At 37.5% G+C, this 20,587-nt stretch overlaps 1 protein-coding gene across 6 annotated transcripts; it reads left to right on the top strand.

Moving 5' to 3' along the window:
- The first annotated feature begins 8,042 nt into the window (after positions 1-8,042).
- On the top strand, positions 8,043-19,681 carry LOC135633526 (uncharacterized). 6 transcript variants are annotated; one of them, XM_065143068.1, is made up of 6 exons: positions 8,251-8,787; positions 10,574-10,747; positions 15,207-15,433; positions 15,753-15,858; positions 15,952-16,569; positions 16,900-19,681. In XM_065143068.1, the coding sequence occupies exons 3-6, from the start codon at positions 15,209-15,211 to the stop codon at positions 18,981-18,983; spliced, it is 3,033 nt and encodes a 1,010-aa protein (XP_064999140.1). In that variant the 5' UTR covers positions 8,251-8,787; positions 10,574-10,747; positions 15,207-15,208; the 3' UTR covers positions 18,984-19,681. The 6 variants fall into 6 exon arrangements, with proteins under 6 accessions (XP_064999137.1, XP_064999141.1, XP_064999140.1 ...); XM_065143067.1 differs by having other exon boundaries at positions 8,251-8,731; positions 9,800-10,747; XM_065143066.1 differs by having other exon boundaries at positions 8,251-8,731.
- The last annotated feature ends 906 nt before the right edge of the window (positions 19,682-20,587 follow it).

Genomic DNA, 20,587 nt, shown 5'->3' on the forward strand with positions numbered 1-20,587 from the left:
ATCCATCACTTCAAAAATTACTCGAGAAACATTGGTCATGGGTCGGACACTATGAAACTCGGAAGGCCTAAGTGTGTCCATACTTGTTGAAAGAATAGTTGAGCTATTTCTTCTCAAGTGATTGTCTTCTTGTAAGGCATGAGCACTACTATCTTTGATAACTTATCGTTAGCTATAAATAGATATTTGTATCCTTATCTTGTCGTAGGTAGACCACCTAAGAAGTCCATAGATATATTCTCCCATGATTAGATGAAATATATAATAGAGTATTACAACCCTAATTTTCAATCAGTCGCACAAATCGAGCCAAATCTTATTACATATGAGGCCAATAAACATGTTATTATAGGTTTATTAAAGTCTTATTTATGCCTAAGCATCCTACAACTTAGTATGCTTCTTACATCTAATTCGTGTGATATGCTTTCTTTGATACATAAGTTTGAGCACCTTTGTAGAGCAGTCCTCCTTATAGCATGAATTCTATGTCAATTCTTGTTTTGACTTTCTCCATTATACTTTTGAATTCTGGGTCTTCCATGTACATGTCTGCATAATCCTCATGAAAACTAGGTATAACATACGTATGCATAGACAAGCAAAGACTCACACTGGGGGGTACAATAAGTTCTTAGCTAACTTGTTTTATACTCTATTTTTATACTCGATCATGTGCCATACTTGTTGTAATTTGGATTGTATTTGAAGGTATTGAAGTGGTTGATGGTCGATATAGATAATCATCTCCTTCCCTAGAAAATACATGTGTAATTCTTTGTCATAAATGAGATAATTCTTTTGAGATTCTTAACATCTTAGAGTAGTATGCCACAAGTCGATCATCTTGTATTAAAATAGATCCCATTATGTATACCAATGCGATTACCTCCGACTCGAACAATTATTGCAAATTTAAAAAGGCTAGCACGAGCACCTCACTGATTTTTCTCTTCAACAAGTGAAGCATATCATCATGCTTTTTTATTCACTTGAATCTTTGACCTACTTTGGTGAGGGAATGTAAAGGAGCCGTAAGAACAAAAGAAGTTTTGGATGAACTTATATAAGTATTATCATACGCATAGAAAGCTCCAAACTTCTATAACTATCCTCGGTTTCAGCCACTCTTGGATCACATTAACCTTATCTAAATCGATCTAGATTCTTCCTCCACTAATGATGAAGTCAACGTAGATGAGGTTTCTTTTATTGAATTCGTATTTCTTTGGATTGAGCTATAGTGGGTGCTTCATCAAGAACTTGAACATTTTTTGCACATGCTCTTCATGTGACTTGCTATAAATGAGGATGATGTTGAGGCAGACAAAGATGAATTCTCCTAGGGGCATAGCAAATCATTCATGAGTTGCATGAAGGTGCTCAATGCATTACCAACCACTCGAACAATCCTTGCCTTATCTTGATTATTATTTCCTAGGTGTCTTTTTTCTTGGATTCAAACTTAATGATATCCTTATTTGAGATTCAACTTTACAAAAACTATGGTAGATTGTAGTTGGTCCATTAAATCACCAATCCATGACAGCATGTATTGGTTCTTCACTGTAATCTTATTCGCATGATAGTCGATGCACATGCACCAACCTTATCTTTCTTTAATACCATCACTACCAACAAGTCATAAGGGGAACAACTCAACTAATGCCACTCTCGATAAGCTCAGCAACTTATCTCCAGATTTTTTTGCTTTCCACGATTGAACTTTGGTACATACTAAGATTCGATAAAGGGGCATTAGAGATAAGTTGTATTTTGTACTTTATTACATGTCATGAGGGAAGTGCTAGTCATAGGTGCCCAGCAAGCCAATCACGTGAGTGATGGCACGTGTGACTTGATACAGAATCTTTTTATTTATTATATTTTGGCATATATTACTTTATAACTATTGCATATATGCACATATATATTGTGATGTCCTTGGATTTGTGCAATGGAAATCGGATCGTGATGAGATCACGAAAATGAGATCGATTCACCTTTAAACACATATCCTAAATAATCCCGGTCATAGGTTATTCGAGAGGGACATCGTGATAACCGGACAGACTAGTGTGCTGTATACTCGTCTATATGATGGATGCAGCTGGTCTCATAGCTGCTCGTGTAGGGACACTAGGGATACAGTACAGGTGCTCATTGGAGAATGAGTTCACTGATTGATCCGCTTATGAAATGCTGGATGGTTGATGATGCCTTACTGTCAAATAGCAATTTCGTAGTCCTAGTGGTATATCTGGTCCTTAGACTTGAGACACCAAGAATGTCTTGTATGAGTGCTCCACTCTTTGATACCAGACTTATAGGTTTGGTTGTCCCAGATCTAGTACAGTTGGTCATAGGGAGTGGTAGTCGACCTTACGAGGGCTATTGAGTGTCAATACAGGATCATCAACTCTCGACGTCATGAGAGAAATATCCCATGTGTTCTTGCTCAGACAAATCCCTAGCCAGGGTCATTTGTGTTGAGAGAAAAGAGTTCTCCGGGAGAATCCGATTAGAGCGAGACTCGAGTAGAAACCGTATGGGTCTAACAGCACCATGCTCGATATACGGTCTCTGGGATATTAGATGGATGAGGAACTATAGGTACACGGTAACTGAGGATAGACAGGTCCAATGGATTAGATTTTTCTGTATCGTTTGGGGACTATAGCGTAGTGGCCTAGTACGTCCGTAGTCGATGAGTCGAGTGAACTATTACATAGATAATAATTCATTGAATTAGAAGGCGTTATGACAGGTATGACTCACGGCCAGCTCGATATTGGGCCTAGAGGGTCACACACATATGGGAGGCATTGCGATGAGTAAAGGTTCGGATATGAGATATCCGACGGAGCCCTTGTCTTATTAGATATCCAATAAGCCCTTGAATTATTGGATCTCATGGACGAGATCCAATAAGAGCCTATGAGAGATTATTGGATAGAGATCCACTAATCTAAAAGGCTTGGGTTATTGGATGCAGATCCAATACCCACTAGGGTATTAGGGTTTGATAGGGGACCTCTATAAATAGGAGGGATTCAGAGCCTCATAGGCTAGAGCCTTTGCTTGCCTCTCCTATTCTCCTTCCCCTCTCCACCTCAAAGCAGGCTTGAAGTTTTGAAAAGCGTCGTCATAGCCCTGTTGTGTGGATCACCGTTAGAGAGGAGGACGTTTGACCTCCTTCACCCTCTCCTAAAGATCTGCAAGGAAATAGGGATATATGATCTCCCTAGGTAACACAATCTACTCTATACGCAGTTTTTTCAGTTTTACGGATTTTACGTACCAATCTTCGCACGACGACGAACATCTCTTTGGGAATCGGGGATTTTGTTTTCTTGTTCTTCCACTGCGCATCTGATGTCACCCCCAAGATTTCCTAACAGGAAGACCATTGCATTCTTCAAAAAGCTTCAGATTCTTACTAATGAGTTGCTATAGGCATTCATCTTTTGTGGTTTTGTGGACCGATGCTAAGGCTAATGCTTGTGTCACTATTGTAATCGATTGAATGAGTAGGAGCACAAACTTTCATAATGTGTTCATCATCCTCTTTTCTTGGGCGATCGTCACTGGGTCGATTAGCCATCTACTTTGATCATTCTTGATGGCGAACTTTTTGTTCTCATTCTGGAACATGTATTGCTAGGGTCGATGATAGTAGATGGCTTCTCAATCCCACAAGTATGGACTCTAAAAAATAACTTGACATATATCGAGGGGCACCACATTGCATGTCACCTCATCGATATAATTGTTGGTGATCACAAATTTGAATATACACATGTGATTTATCCTCATATTGATGTCTCCGTGGATCCACCCGTAGATATTTCGGATGAGTGGTATCGAGTCCAAGTTTTCATACTAAGCTTATTGAGATAAGATTCTTTTGGCTTGTAGTGTCAATAATCGTGTCAATGATATTTTATTTCACTTGGATCTTGAGAGTGAATAATTTTTCTTGAATTTATGGATTGGTGGTCGGATTTAACTTTATAACCTTTAATCTAGCCAACACTAATAAACTTGAATCTAAGTGTGAAACTAGTACTAGTTTGATTTGATCATCTCTTATGGTTACAATTATCGTATGCCGATTCTGATTGATCTTTTTTCACTTCTTCAAGAAGAGTTGGTAAACCTTTTAACACTTCTCTTGTGTATATCTTATAATTTTATACTAATCATAAAATAAATCATTTCTTTTAGAAGAAGATAAGGTTTTATCGCCCCTGGGTATCTACTTGGCTTTTGGGTGCATCCCTTTTGCCTTTTTTGCATTCTTCTTAGTGTTGATTCGATTCTTAGTTTTAAAAAAGTTAATATATGTGATTATTTAAGCATGGAGGTCGGTGATGTATTTCATCATTGTCGAGTAGTCATCAAGGAAAATTTCAAGTGCTATAGCTTATTATTGAAACTTGATGGTGTATTTTTGCATGGATTGATCCTTTGGTGTAAGGAATGTCAATTCCTTCATCTTTCTTTCAGATATCTTATAGTATAGAATTATTTTTGTATAAGTTTTTTGAATCATGTTCAGCATCTTCATTGTTATTGGTTTAAAGATAGACTTTTCACCATACGCATGTACAATCAACTTAAATATTGCAAGCATCATCCTATCCTCATTGTTATATTCATATAGATCAAAATAAGTACTAAGTTGATCTATCTATGAATCTAATATCTTAGTGTTAATCAAGCTATTGTAAGAGGGTATATTGATGCGAGCCTCGATGCAAAAAGGCCAATCCTTGCTGTGATGTTATGTTCAGCAGCATCTTCTTTACGATTACGTGTCGACTCTCTTACCTTTGCTGCAACATTCTTCACTCGGTCATCCTTCGTTGTAAGAATTGTTTGGGCTTGTATCCAACCCATGACAATCTCAGTTTGCTAGGCTAATATTGTCATCAAAGCAATAAGGTAACCAACGTTATTAGGTTGTTTGTTGTTATCCCATTGATGTTTCTTCCTTTGAGTGATCACGATGCAAACTCCAACTTCTATAATTCTTAACTCGATTCTTCGTATCATTGTCTCATGGTTATCATCCCCAAGATCGTCACTTTAATACCACATGATATGTATGGGATTTGGATTTGATAATCCATTGACTCGATATCACATTTCATATAAAAGTTTTGATGGATGATAAAACTATCGTGACTTAGCATAAAACCGATTGAAAATAACCTCTATTATTTATAAAGCTAAAATACAAAATATAAAATTTTAAATAATAAAATTAAAAGCGTGATAGAAAGCTAACTTGAGGAAGAAGGCTGCAATGGTAAGGATGAGTTGCTTTGTGTATAATTCTTTCCTTCTCTCATTCTCTTATATATTCTAAGGTTAAATAGCTATAGTCGATTAGGCTCTTCCCAAAGACTTATTTGACTATCCTTTAGATAAAGGCACACCCCTTGTTTTACAAGGACAGAGGTACCCTAAGTCCAGGACTTTCTTTATAATGTGTAAAGTTAGGAACTTTCTTTATAACACCGACGCACCACCCTTATTTAGTCTTCACCTCCATTTGGGTGAGGACTGTCATACACTAAGTACTTGTATTAGGGTAAGTGGACTTTTGAAATTTAAACTTTGCTTGGGCTAATAAAACTGAAGGGTGTTGAGATCATCCAACCAAACATCTCATTTCCCAATATCTCTTCAACTACATTCATAACGATTAATCTAGAGAAAATTACACTAATTCGAATATTATTTCATTAGCAATAATATTGACAACATTCACTTTAATTAAAATAACATTTCAATTCTTCTGTTATAACACCATACGGAATTGAATACAATCAAATCGGTGACTTTTATATTTATCTCTGTAAATTTAAGTTTAACAAATATATTTATCCCTACAAAAATTAAAATACTTATGTGTTTATTGCTTATAGTTTATCTTATCAGTTGATTGTCAAAGTCGATAGTCTGTTATTTCAATTTAATGTACCTTTTAAAATGCCTTTCAAAACTAAGAATAATGTAGTACTTTAAATTTTTCATATTTTAACTTAAATTAAATATTTGGCTGACCATTGTATCTATGTATATTTATCTCTCAAATCTTAGTGAATTTTGTATTTGTCCCTCTAAATTTTGGTATGTGTGTGTGTGTGTGTATATATATATATATATATATATATATATATATATATATATATATATATATATATATATATATATATGTTAGTACCCATTGGATGGCTTCTTTGGAAGTTATCTTTTAATTCATATTTCTATTTCTCTTCCAAATTAAAATTCATTTTTAAAGGGGGGAAATTAAAAAAACAAGAGACCTATTTCAATAAAGAGATAGAAGAGAAGAAAAATAAGATCAAGATAATTGATGAAAATAGTAATTTTAAGACATATTTTAATATATATTGTTTAAAAAAATAAATCAAGTAATAGTAAATACGGTTAGTGATTGAAGTGATACAATATATATACATATATATTGAGGATCTAAATATTTGAGGGATATGCAATTATAAGGGCATATAAATATTTCCAAAGTTTGCAAGGATATACATGTAAAAAGTTCCTAATATTAATCTACGGTGTATTTGCATTCACGAGTCATCAATCGAGTCCAATTGACGGACGAGCTTAATAACCCCTATGTAACGCATCGTATACGACGACCACCTCATCTGTGTCGGGTACTTGTCACGTGATCCGATAAGGGTCAGCCAGATGAATGTCCTAAAAAGGACAAAGTACAGGGGCATCTCATCCCCCACGTGATCGGTAATTGCTAACCACGACAAGGGGCATTTCTGGTACCCCAACATTTTTGTTCGATGTGGACTCCAAGATTCGTGGGCGCGCGCGCGTATCATCCTGTGATCCGCATTCGACACCAGCATTTGCACTTAATTACAGAACTCCCCCGAGGCCAAAGCCAGTGAGCTGGATTGGCCAACTCATGCCAAAGCAGCATGGTGGTTCTGATGACCGGCATCAAGAGATGATGGAGCCATGCCAGTCAGCATGATTGATCGAAGTGATTCAACCAACCAGCAATATAAAGTAGTGTTGGAATCAGCCATAGGTTTGGCCAAGCAGAGGAATTAATGGTTTAGGTAAGAAGGATGTTGATGTTTGACCGAGAGGTCTCCCGAGGGCCCTACTTCTAGAATGATCTCAAGTCTTTGGTCAAGCAATCCACGTGAACTTGACCTGTGCCATAAGAAACTGTAAGAGCGGTCAGCTGTAAATGAGATGAGAGTTGGTAAGACAATTCAATGAGAATGGCCTTGATCTAATTGATCTTTTGGGCAAAGCACGCAGATTTAACCTTGTGTGCTTCACACATCATGTCCTCTCTTGTACCTCAATCTTGGATCTCCATCTTCCCCGAGGCTGATGGCAGTGCGGTTGGGATGAGACCTGGAGATCTTTTTTGCTGCAACTGCACTTCAATGATCCGTGAGTTCATGTACCTAAAACAGTGACTTGAGCTTTTCAAGCTCCTGTTTTATCTCTCTCTCTCTTGTGAGGTTGAGCTGGTTTCTGTTGAAGCCTTGAGCCATACCATGGCCATTCAAAGCAGAAACATACAGCAGTCGCAGCATCCATCAAAGCCTCTTCGAGTTCATGCACTTCACATGACCACCATTTCTAGACCTCACTTGCTAATGAAGAATCCAATCTTACAATATTAGGATGAGAAGGTGAAGTCAAATCCCAGTCAGACACCATGCATTTGTATAATGCAATCAGGAAAAGAATCAAGAATCTGATGTGGCAAAGTGAAATGCTAAGATTAGAAAGCCCCACTAGACAATTTGATGGAGCAAATCTTCCTCAAATCTTAGTGGCTTTTGTGCAACATTTTGTTGATCATCTTCATGTTATCTATGATAAAGATGACAGCCCCCACAAAGCAGGTACTTTCCTTTAAGGTTCTCATCTCCTATTTCCTGAAATCTTTGTGACCAATGAAAGGTATGATGGCAGGGGGGGCATGGGTTATCCCAAGCCCAATCTGGGAGTAATCCCCAAGTGGAGTGGCACTGCCACCAACCTTTTTCAGTCTCATACACACAACCCCACCATCCCCCTCATTGGCCCCACACCACCCTACCAGTTTGATCTGTCCAAATCTACTTGCGCATGAGAGATGAAATGGTACAACAAATAAGTAAGAAAACATGGCTGGTTATTTAGATTTGATGTCTGTCACTGTCCTTTCTTGCAGAAAAAAAAGCATTTTTCTTGTTATTTTTGGCTATTTCCTTGCTGTTCTTAGCACCAGGAATCGAGAAGTGAGGTGGTGAGAGAGACAGAGAGTGAGAATCCCAAACTCCAATTCTATTTATATGAAAAGATGTTGTGGGATTCAAAGAAAATGATATGTTGTACGCGGTGAGAAAATTCAAAGAAGAAAGGAGAGAGAGAGAGAGACCGGAGGTTGACATGTATTCCGTCACTGGTGGTGGAAGGTTGTTTATTCTTGCGAAGATTTTCTTATCTGGGATCGCCCTTTCTACTCCCAAGTCCCAACCTTTCCTTCTCTCTGGGCGCGTGAGCTGTGCTGCATAATCTGATGGAGATCCGTAACCTTCTATTCTTCCGTTGGTCTTCCATTACCATTCCTTAATCCAGCCTTTTCGCCTCCTCCTCCTCCCCCTCTGGTCTCTCTTTTTCTTTTCTGGAACCACCATCACTTTGTTGGTTACAGAAGGTGAATTTGTGCTGTACATCTTCTTGCTCATGTAGATTTTGGGGTTTAATTATCGGGTAAAAGAGAGATTTTGGCTTTTGGGGTCGGTTAATCTTTTGCTCGTCGCTTGTGTCTCTGTTTTAGGATCGTTCTTGTGCCCCTTTTGGTAGCTTTAGATGGTTCTCTGGATTGATGATTTGCATTATTTAGTATTTGTTGTGTCTTGAGATCGAGAACTTTGTTTTCCTTATCTGGATTCTTTTTGGGGTTTTATTCTCGTGTCTTCTCATTTCGCGTAAAAATACTTGGATTATGGTAGGAGTCGTGGGTTAAAGTATGCTACTTAGATTATGGTAAGAATCATGGTCTTAAAATATGCTATTTAGTGGTTGACTTGAGTTGCAAGATTACACATCAATTCTAGATTTTACATTCCCTGTATCTGTAACAATATTCAGGGGACTTTTTTTTTTCCTTCTTTCTTGTTACTTTGAATCCATGACTGCAATTGATGAATGGAGATTTGGTTTGTTGACAAACTGGAGGCCTCAAATTCTCCAACTTTAGTAGCACATACACAGTCCAAAATTGTTGTTGCAGTGTGTGAAGGAGGTGGTACCTGTGTGAGTTGACCTTGTTCAAGACTTTTTTGAAGTCTGATGAATGATGTGAATCGGCTCTACATCCATGATCTGATGGATGGATATTGCAAGCCTCATTCTTTGCCATGCTGTAGGACATTGTTGAACATTTAGAACATATGAGTTTCTGGGTTTCTTGTCGATGACCTTTCCTTCCTCATGCTGATCGTATGTAGTATGTGTTGATGATGGCATAAAATTTTTAAGCCTCATTAAATTTGCACCATGGTAATATAGCTTTCTAAATTTTGTTATGAATGAGCTTTCTAGACATGATATTACTCTATGTTTGAGGTTTTAATTGCCGTGGACATGCATATGTAAACATTCATCTTTTTTTTTTCTTTTTGATATATGTGATGGCATGAAATGTAATCATGGGAATAAGGTGCTGTCCATTGGCCAAGTTTTATCTGCTGCTGAAGACACTTTTACTTGTTTGCTACAGATAATTGGTACTTCAAAAAAGTCTGCTCACTGAGAGACTTCAAAGTTAAACTTTGAATTATGACATTAAAGAATCCTTCTTGCTTTAAAATGAGAGGCTGGACACACGCTCTTATGTTGTAGATGAATATGTGGGGAAGTTACATATGGTACAAATTAAGCATTATATATGGATGTGTCATTTTTATATCCGTAAAAGGATAATAGGTCTGGGTTTATATTCTGGTTAACTCATGTTGAAATTGAAAATCCATACTTCTTTCCATTTCAAATGAGTTCACAATTTTTTTTGCTGAGAATACGTAAAAAGTGGAACCTGGCCTAACAATTAGGATCCACAACTCGCGAATTAGTTCCTTTTCAGGACATTGCAAGATTAATGTTAGGTTAAAAACTGAAATACAATTACCTGGATAACCACTATTCCCAAAAGCTTAAGCTGGCATGAATGTGTCTGAGAAAGATATTCTCAACTTCTTTGTGACATTCAAAGTTGGGAAAAAGAAATAAATGCATAATTGAAATGTTAACAGTGTTCTCATCAGCAGATCAAACATAAAATCATAAAATCATTGCAGATGACCAATCATCCAAACATATGCACACTGAAATCTTCCTTACCTTTTGTCTCAATTTTAACTGACTCAAATCAGTTGATGTTTTCTTGCCTAACTTTATCAATTTCATATAGTTTATGTTCCTTTCACTTTCCTTCTTCCACATCTAATGTTTGCTTTTCTAGAGGGGTGATCTTTTACATGTCATCTTGTGGCAGTTCTTTTGCAGGTAAAAACAAACAAACCATTTTTTGCTCCATTCCTGTGCATTGAGTATATTAAAAATCCAAGCTGTACATGGGAACACTTATGGTGTGCTAGTCTATTTTTACCCAAGCCTTTTGCCAGATTGTTCTGCTGGATACTTTCTGCTGCAATTGTAACTGTAACCAGTAAGTTTAGTTTTTCTAAGCGAAAGCTGAAGTTTTATCTGCTTTCTGACCTATATATGTGTATGGTTGATGATTGTAACTAAGGTCTTCAATTTCGAATAATACCGCCTGTATCGGTCCGCCAGAAGACCGGTACACGGATTGCCCGCTACCGGCAATACTGTCGATTGGGCTATTTTCACCCCATTATCGTTTTAAATCAGCGGTGACTGAGGAAAAAGAAAGAAGAGGGGTGATTGAGGGAGAAGGGGAAGAAAGAAAAAGGAGAAGAAGAGGAGTACCTGCATCGCTCTCCCTCCTCGTCTGTCGGTGACCTCTCATCCGTGCGGGGAGAAGAATCTCGACGTCGCGGGGAGAAGAGGCAACGTCACAGATTATATATATATATATATATATATATATATATATATATATATATATATATATATATATATATATATATATATATATATGTATATGTATATGTATATGTATATGTATATGTATGTGTATGTGTATGTATATGTATATGTATATGTATATGTATATGTATATGTGTATACATATACATATATGTATATGTGTATGTATGTATATGTATATGTATATGTATATGTATATATATGTATATGTATATGTATATGTATATGTATCTATATGTATATATGTGTGTATATATATGTATATGTATATGTATATGTGTGTATATATGTATATATATGTATATATCTACGACGTCGCCTCGTTTTTCTGTGATGTCGCCCCACGTGGGGAGAAGAGAGGCGACATCGTAAATATATATATTTTTTACTTATATATATATATATATATATATATATATATATAATCTTTTATTTATATAGCTATTTATTTATATATATAAGTTAAAAAAAATGTGCGACATCACCTCTCTTCTCCTTAGTTGGCGACGTCGCCTATATATATATACATATATATATATATACATATGTATATATATATATATGTATATATATATATATATATATATATATATATATATATATATATATATATATTCTTCTTCCCAAGCGGGGCGACGTTGCCTTTATATATATATATATATATATATATATATATATATATTTATAAAAAATATCGCCCGGTAACGAGCGGTCCACGTATCGGTTTACTATCGGACCAGTACGTATCGTCCGTACCGGGCGGTATCATTCGAAACTGTATACCTTGATATATATATATATATACCGAGCGGTATATTGAAATATACTGCTCGGTATATAGTACTGTACCGTAACGAGCAAATTTCGAAACTCCGATACAGTACGAAATTTCAATCCTTGGTTATAACTTACTTTATAAATGCTTGAAAGTCTCAGTTAATTTGTTTTCTTTTGATTCTATTCTTTTCCATTTTAAATATATATTTTTATCTTAGTTTTTGGAAAGTTGTTACAATATTGGTGAGAGATGCTTTTTTTAGGGCTCAAGGATGTTTGAACTACATATGGAAAGATGATGATGATGATGATAACAGTAATTATATGATAATTGAGATATATGTATATCAACTAGTTCAGGTTTCAGTGTAATTAATCTCTCTTGTAGTAGTAGACTAGTAGTATCTTTTATTGATTATATTGTGGTTGGTCCTGGCGGTAAGAATGACATTATGTCAAAAGATCCATTTGAAGATGTCCAGAAGATATCATTTCATCCGATAAGAGAGAAGTTTTTGAGATGCAATGAATCAAGCAAACTGATTCTGAATTAACGTGGTTCAATTCTATTGATGAAATTCAACTGCATTTCTGTGTCCGTAGAAGATTTTTTTTTTCCTTTGCCTTATGTATAATTAAGCAGTGCAAAACTTGTACTTGTTTAGATGATGCTCTCTTATATAAGTATGTCATGAAAAAAACTTATGTGATTTGATTTCATCAACACAGTTGTGGTCCATATTTAGACAGCATGTTGCATGAAAAATAACTTCCAGCAATCTAAATTTTTCGCCAAGGCCAGAATTCTTCATTTCACATGATTTTTAGATGAATTGGGAAAAAATATGCAACAATCAAGATCCATTAACTGTTGAATCTTGTATTTGGATGATGAAACTACTTGATATATGTTTATGATTTAATCTGTGTTTTGAGTGACGTAGGATGCTTCGATCAAAATGAGACAATTAAAGCAGGAAAATCATGTTGTGCCGGAGGAACATGTCAGAAGATTGGACGACGGGCCGGTGGATCGATCGACATATCGACAGAAGGCTTCGGGCCGTGGACTCGAGCATCGGGCCAGGAAGAGCGGGTATTGTGCCAAGGATATCGCAGTTGCGGAGTCAATTGGCCGATTGGGCAATAGGTTGCAGGAGAGGACGATGCGCCGAAGAATTGGACGAAGTGTCGAGGGACCAATGACATGCCGGACAACTTGGTTAAATGCTTAGGATTAATTGTCTCGATCGAAGTTTTGTTTTAAGTGTGCAGGATTAACTACGATAGAAGAAAGACATGCAGCAAGAGTTGCCCCGGAGTCAAGACAATGATCACGTTGGGAGTTCAAGAGTTCGACGGAAGTTCGGACAGTCGTCGGAGGTTCTGCGGGAACAAATCTGAGAAGTCCATGAGCTTGCCAAAGAAGCTCGTCGGAACTCGCCAAGTGGATCGTCGCAAGTCCAGGAGTTTGCCGAAAGTCCGCAGGAGCATCACCGAGGGTTCATCCGACGGAAGTTCGCCGGAAGAAGCGATTGACGCACCGGAGCAAGTGCAGTAAATGTCTTAGGAAATATCGTAGTTAGCACAATGATTAAGTTGGAAATGGGAGGTGATCCCATTAACTTAATCTTGGGGCAATTGGGCCCCTGAAAAACCCAAATTGGGCCGAATGGATCAACCCATTCGGACCCTGATTTCTGCCAGGCGGTTGAACCGCCCAAGCCAGGAGGTGGCACCGCCTAGGCTAAGTCTCCGAGCGAGACTAGGCGTTGCAACCGCCCCAGCCAGGAGGTGGCACCGCCTGGGCTCAGTCTCCAAGTGAGACTGAGCGGTGCAACCTCCCTTGACAGAGGTGGCACCGCCTGGGCTCGGTCTCCGAGCTCTGGCTGAGCGGTGCAACCGCCTCAGTCAGGAGGTGGCACCGCTCGGTCTTCGAGCTCTGGCAGGAGGTGCAACCGCCCCTGATAGGAGGTGGCACCGCCCAGAGGCTCAGTCTTCGAGCTTTGCCAGGCAGTGCAACCGCTCCAATCAGGAGGTGCAACCGCCTGATCCCCGAATTCCGGGAATTGACAGTTTTGAGCTCCAAATTTGAACTGGGTTGGGGCCTATAAATACCCCACCCATTCAGCATTGAAAGAGACAGAATACACACCGAAATCTTGATCTTGTTCTGTGATTTTTAGAGCTCAAAATTGTTGTAAAGGCCAAAAGTTCTTCTCCCTCTTTTCTTCCAAGTTCTGAGCTGTAAAGAGAGGAGAGAAAAATCTGTAAGGGTTGTCTCCTAAGCCCGTCAAAAGGAGTGAAACTGTAAAAGGGTGATTGGCCTTCGCCTATTGAAGGAAGGCCTCTAGTTGACGTCGGTGACCTCGTCGGTGGAGGAAGCCAAAAGTGGAGTAGGTCAAGATTGACCAAACCACTCTAAATCTCGGTTTGCATTTACTTTGAGCATATTATCTTTACTGCAAACCTCCTCTAAAGCTTACTGGCTTTTGCGCATATACGATCGTGTTTCAAGCTCTGCATTTTCCGAATCGGCGTTTAGACGTAAATCGTTTTTATCGTACGAACATCATATTTTAAGTTTGCGTTTACGTTCTGATTTCTATCTTAACTGTAAACTGCCTTTATATCTTTGCTTTAACTGCATCTTGCTTGGTTACAAGTTAAAGTGATTTACGAATCGGATTTTCTACCGAAATCGCTCTTATCGTACGAACGCGATTTTAATCGTCGAAAGTTTTCTGCTGCACTAATTCACCCCCCCCCCCCCACCCTCTTAGTGCTCTTGATCCTAACATTAACTAGTGCGTTTCCCACTCTGGGACATTTTAGAGCTCACAATAAGGTTTTAGAACTGAGTTATTTTAAATTTTAAGATAATAAATCATCAAAAGAGGAAGTGGATCACCAATCAGATTTTGTCAGATTACTTGCTAATCAAATAATTTTATCGCTGAAACAATATTGTAGATCATGAAGAAGATTTCATTACTATCATTCTTCCATCATATAGGTTGTTTGTTTAAGTATTTGTCTTCATGCTCTCTTCAAATTAAAGAACTAATAGAAGCATGGGATTTCCATAATCTTGTGTTGAGTATTTTCATTTCTACAGAAGGAAAATTGTGTTTGTGCTTTTCATCACTGAAATAGGATTAACTTGTTCAATTTCAGAGAGCGGCAGTTTACAGTGATACAGGATTAACTTAAGAATCTTTAGCATCTTTTTAGATTTCAGTGATACTTACTACTGACTTTCTTACTTGGGATTTTTGTAGGAATGGGAACAAAAGTTCAGTATAAATGCTACGTCTCAGGATATCATCCAATAAGGGATTTAGATGAGGACACAAAATTTTCTTGGTCTCCATTTTCTGAAGATAAATCATTCAGTTGGAAACTTTGCAATGATTTCAAGCCAAAGACAATTAGTAGCTGGTCAACATATGACAAAGAAACATTGAAGCAAACTATGCTTGAACATGAAGCTACATTTCAGACTCAGGTTTATTAGCTACGTCAATGCAAATTTTTGTTATATCATAATACTTGTATGTGTTGGTAGCATTACACGTCTGATGGATATTCCATATCATATAAAGCCTCATGGTGCAATCAGTCCCTTGCAATTGTCCAATAGGAACCTTTCAAATAAACAATATTTTGTTATTTGTCACATATGATGCATTGATGTTCTGTTACTAGTTTAAGTTACTGGATTGGTCCTTTTCAGGCAGGAAAATCACATATTTCATTTTGCTAATTTTTCAGTGGATATCTGGTTTCGATTTTTTAGTTTGTTTAAGTTGTATCCTACAATCCAGGTTTATGAACTTCATCGTCTTTATAGAATACAAAGGGAGTTAATGTATGAGATAAAGAGAAAACAACTGAATAGATTTTCTGGACCAACACAGACATCTAAGTCAAGTATGTTTCTATCTCAAATACCTCATGAATTTGGTGTGCATCTACCTCATCCACCATTAGTAAATACTCATCGGATTACATCAAATATTGCAGATGGTGATGACAAGAGAGCTTCCTGTAACTTTCTGAAGGAAGGTGTAACACAATGCAGTTTAATTTCAACTGCTAATGGAGGTTGTGTTAGCAATGACAGATCATTCGACACTAAGCTCAAGATGTTTCCTAAGAGAATGTTGGACCTTCATCTTCCTGCTGAAGTTTACATTAAAAATGAAGGTACAGAAAAACAAGATAGGGATAACATTGCTGAGTCATGCACTATGGCTGTTGAAAATCTGAACATCAATCATGCAGTTGAGATTGAGAATGATGTCATGTCGACTCTTGAGGTTCCTCTCTTTGGAATCGGTACTCTAAAATCAAATTTGCATCCAAAAAATGATCTATCCATTCACAGTCTGGTTGACCTGAATGAGCCTATTAAGGATTCATGTGAGAAAGGAGCTATCAGTTCAAGTTCTCATGAGTCCTGTGGCATGAATGTACATTATAAACAGCTTCATCACCCTTGGGCACCAATGAATTTTAGAAGTAGATTTCCAGATAGGAATTTTTCAATGGACAAACACAGAGACGTTGGTACCTTTAACTACTTCGACACAGACAAAGTTGAAAGAAGACAAGAATGGCCACTGTTACACACTGATTCTGGTAAGATTAATGGTTAATTTTGGTGATATTAATACACTGATACTTTGTGTGCAAAGATGTAATTTCTTAACAGTAGGAACATCTTAAATCTCAGCCCATAGAAGTTTTCATGATTTTGGCTAGTCGGGGGACTTCTTGTTTGCAAGTTGCCTTGATTAAATTTCTTGCTAATTTACTTTTATTACTATGATCAAATTATTAGGCCAAGCGATATTTCCCATTGCTGTCATTTTCTACTGCATCTCTGACTACTCTTTTCTATCTTTCCTTAGGTTTTAATACTCCTGATGTTTGTATAGAATTCAATTATCTGGTTGTTATTTTTCACAGGTGAAAGAAAAAATGCTGTCAATTGCATTGATTCTGGCCTATTTAGTGCCAAGTATCCAATGTCATCTGAGGCAATAAAGTTGAAGCTTGATAAATCTCAAGAAAGTCACTTTCGTGATCAAAATCAAACACAGACATGGTTTGGAGAGAAAACTACACACTCCAGAACTCAAGATTTTGTTAATTCAGAACATCCAGGATATACAGCTTCTCAAGTCATATCTCCATGGTTGGTTGATTCCTCCTTTTCCCATACAATTGCTACCTCTCCAGAAGCCTCTTCTTGGAGAAACCCTTCAGAGGGTATACACCACATTCCAGTTGAAGTTCAAGTGCTTCAATGCTCCAGCAGACCTTCAGTGTTGAATGGACTGAGCATTAATTGCAATGCACATAAACAAAGAAACAGTATTGGTTGTGACAAACTACAAAGCATTGGTGATCTGCAGCAACATTTGAGAGTTGGTAATAGATCCTCCTATGTGAATGGTCTTTATCATGGTTCCCAAATGTATTCTATTTCTTTAAATGGAACACATCTTTCACCAAGTAACCTAGAGAAGCCAAACCTCAATAAAAATGGTGATTCTCCACCATATGGTAACTCTGAAATTTATGAACCCCAGAAGTGCTTGAAGGACTTGCAGTTTGCAGACATCAAGTCTGAAAAGGATTTGAATTTGAATGAGGGAATCCGTGTTGGTATTCAAGATGTGCTTGCTGACAAACAAAATTTAGCCAGGAAGCATGATGAATCATCAAAGAACTCAATTTGGCTTAGAGAACAACCATCTTTCAATGATTCTGCTGATACAAAAAAAGGATGTGACAGTCGATTAGATTTGAGATTCATTGAGAATTGTTCTCATTCTCCAGAATTACTAGGGCAAGATGCCAAGGAAAAAGATTCTTCCATTTGTGTCTTGAAGCACTCTGTGTCATCCTTTGACATCAAGGAAAGCAGAATTCAAAGTGCTGTAACTGAAATTAATCCACCTGATAACTCCAAGAGGATATTCTACTGCACAGGTTCTGTTTCATATTATGGACAGTCATTAGTTGATAATGTGAAGGGCAATAGAGAATGTAAGGCAGTTAGAAATTGCATCCCAATCTCAAGAAATGACATCAATCTGAACTATGATCTTATGCCTATTGATGATGTTTCAGCTGATGTTGAGACACGGACTCCATCCCAATCTCTGGCAATGGTTGCCAGAAAGCCATCTAACAAAATTGATTTGGAAGCAACAGCTGATGAAATGAAAGACAACAATATATTTCATGGGGTTGAGATCATAGATATGAACCATCCAGTGATGCCAGCGGAAATACCAAAAGAGAAGATATCCTCTCATGATACTTGTATGAGACTGGCAGCAGATACTATTCTTTCCATGTCAGTGGATGTGCATACTCATTTGGATAATGTTGCATGTTACCCCTCTGCTCTGTCTCCATGTGATTCCTTGCATTTGTTGGCCAAGGTGATTACATTGAATGGAGAAATTGCAGGACAGTCAGAAGGAAGCAAATATGACCATTGTGAAGCTTCAGATGATGTATTCGATGTCTTTGAGTACATGACATTGAAGCTTGAAGAAGTCAAGGCAGATGATTCCTGTTGCAAACAATGTCAAAATAACAAGCAAAACGATGAGGGTAAGTCCATTGCCTCACTGCTTTTTACCAGGCCTCGTAGGGGCCAGGCCAGAAAAAGAAGACAGAGAAGAGATTTCCAGAAGGACATCCTACCAGCACTTGCATCGTTGTCAAGGCATGAGGTGATGGAGGATCTTCAGGCACTTGGAGGAAAAATAAGAGCAAGCAAGCCACGGCAAACAAGTTCCACTATGAGGAGCACAAGCTCAAGCAGGTCGAGTGTCCAATTGAGTGGGAGATGGCGGCAGCCAAGTAGTTTGGCCATCACTGTCACAGAGGTTCATGACAGTCCCCCTCAATTACAGCCTATTCATACTGACTTAGAGATTGATGGGCTGAATGTAATGGCATGGGGAAGGACAACGAGAAGGTGTCGTAGGCAAAGAATTCCATCACGTAACACGTCTGCTCCTCGAGAGTAGCATTTTGAGAATGATACTTGTCAGGATCAATTGTTGGTGGATTTAGCCATGAGATGCACTGTAGATGATGGCCATAGTCTGGGCATCAATTTTGTGCTTACAGATAGTATGTAGATTCCATTAAATAATTGGTGAATTGTTTCTCAAAAGATAGGACAGTAATTACTGTTGGTTAAGAAAGCTGTGGAGCTTGTTGGGTTAATTGAATGATATTTAACCTTAGAAACTACACATATATAATTTGGATGCTGGGAACATACAGATGATTAATCTCAGACAAGTTTATTGTGATGGGTTACTCGGCTGCTCAAAATTGCATCCTTATCTCCTTTTCTTTCATCACTCAGTTTGATGTCCTCTTCTGTGAAATCTAAAATGGTATCTATCAGATGGTGCAGTTCTTACTACACACTGAATTGATTGCTTGTCAATGTATTTTGTAATCCCGGTTCAGGAGTTGTCATTTGACATGCTAATATTATCACTATCAGTGTTGTGATGCAGTGTGGAGGAACTATGAGATGACATAATTGCACAAGCAAGGAGAGAAGAGAAAATGTGTAATGATTTGTAAATGGTGTACATACACTCTTTGCTGATGATGTATGCTTCCAAAGTCGGATCGGATTTTTGTTATGTTGTTTTATGAACTTGCAGTATTCCGGCCGAAATATATGACAAGTATATGTTATTTTCGACACACAATATGTTTTCTCATCTCAAGCTCATGAATTCATGGTTGTTTGTTGCCATCTTGTGAGCAGAGGGTGAGATGAAAAGGAGTCAGCAAATTTTGCACATAGCATGAGCTGCTTGCTGGTTGAAGGAATGAAGTTGTTGCATCCAAATCAACCATTGGAAGCTATTCTTCACTCCAAGTTAATCTTCACAATCATTCAGCTGTTTCCTTAGTAATTGGAAGAGTAAGAGCCAAGTACAACTTCACTCATTGTATGAAGCTACTTTGTCTCAGTCACAGCATATTTGTGAAATTTTACCATAACACTTTCAGTAGGGCAATTAGATGAAACTTGATGTTTCTTGTAGATAAACAAATCAAATATTATTATTCAGATACAAGCTATGTATTTCCTATGAAACTTCACCTTGAAAGTATTTTAGTAATGGAGATGGTCTTATAAACATCTTTACATTGGATTAACATGTTCAAATCTGACTTATATACCATTTTTTCTAGTCATATCTTTTCATTATTATTATTTTTTCAAAGCTTAACTAAGTTCCATCGAGTTCGATCCTCCTCGATCAAATCGATCCTTTTGATATTATCCTAATAAAGCTTTTTTTTTTATAGAAATGCTTATTGTCCCTAATACCACTTATAGTTAAATGATGGAGATTAGTTCCATATATATATATACAAATCTTTAGAATGTATATACATATAAATAAATAAATAAATAATTGAGGGGTATAATACACAAATCGTTCAATATACAGGGATATATATGTAATTATGGGTGCGCAATCTCAGTTGGGCGGAAGCCTGTTGGCTGTGTTAGCGACACAGGGCTTAAACAGGGCCCGCAATGGGCGGCATATATTCCCCAGCAACGAACGCCGCCCTTTCTAAACTCCTCCGC

Source organism: Musa acuminata, chromosome BXJ3-3, assembly GCF_036884655.1.
Source record: "Musa acuminata AAA Group cultivar baxijiao chromosome BXJ3-3, Cavendish_Baxijiao_AAA, whole genome shotgun sequence".
Lineage (NCBI taxonomy): Eukaryota > Viridiplantae > Streptophyta > Magnoliopsida > Zingiberales > Musaceae > Musa > Musa acuminata.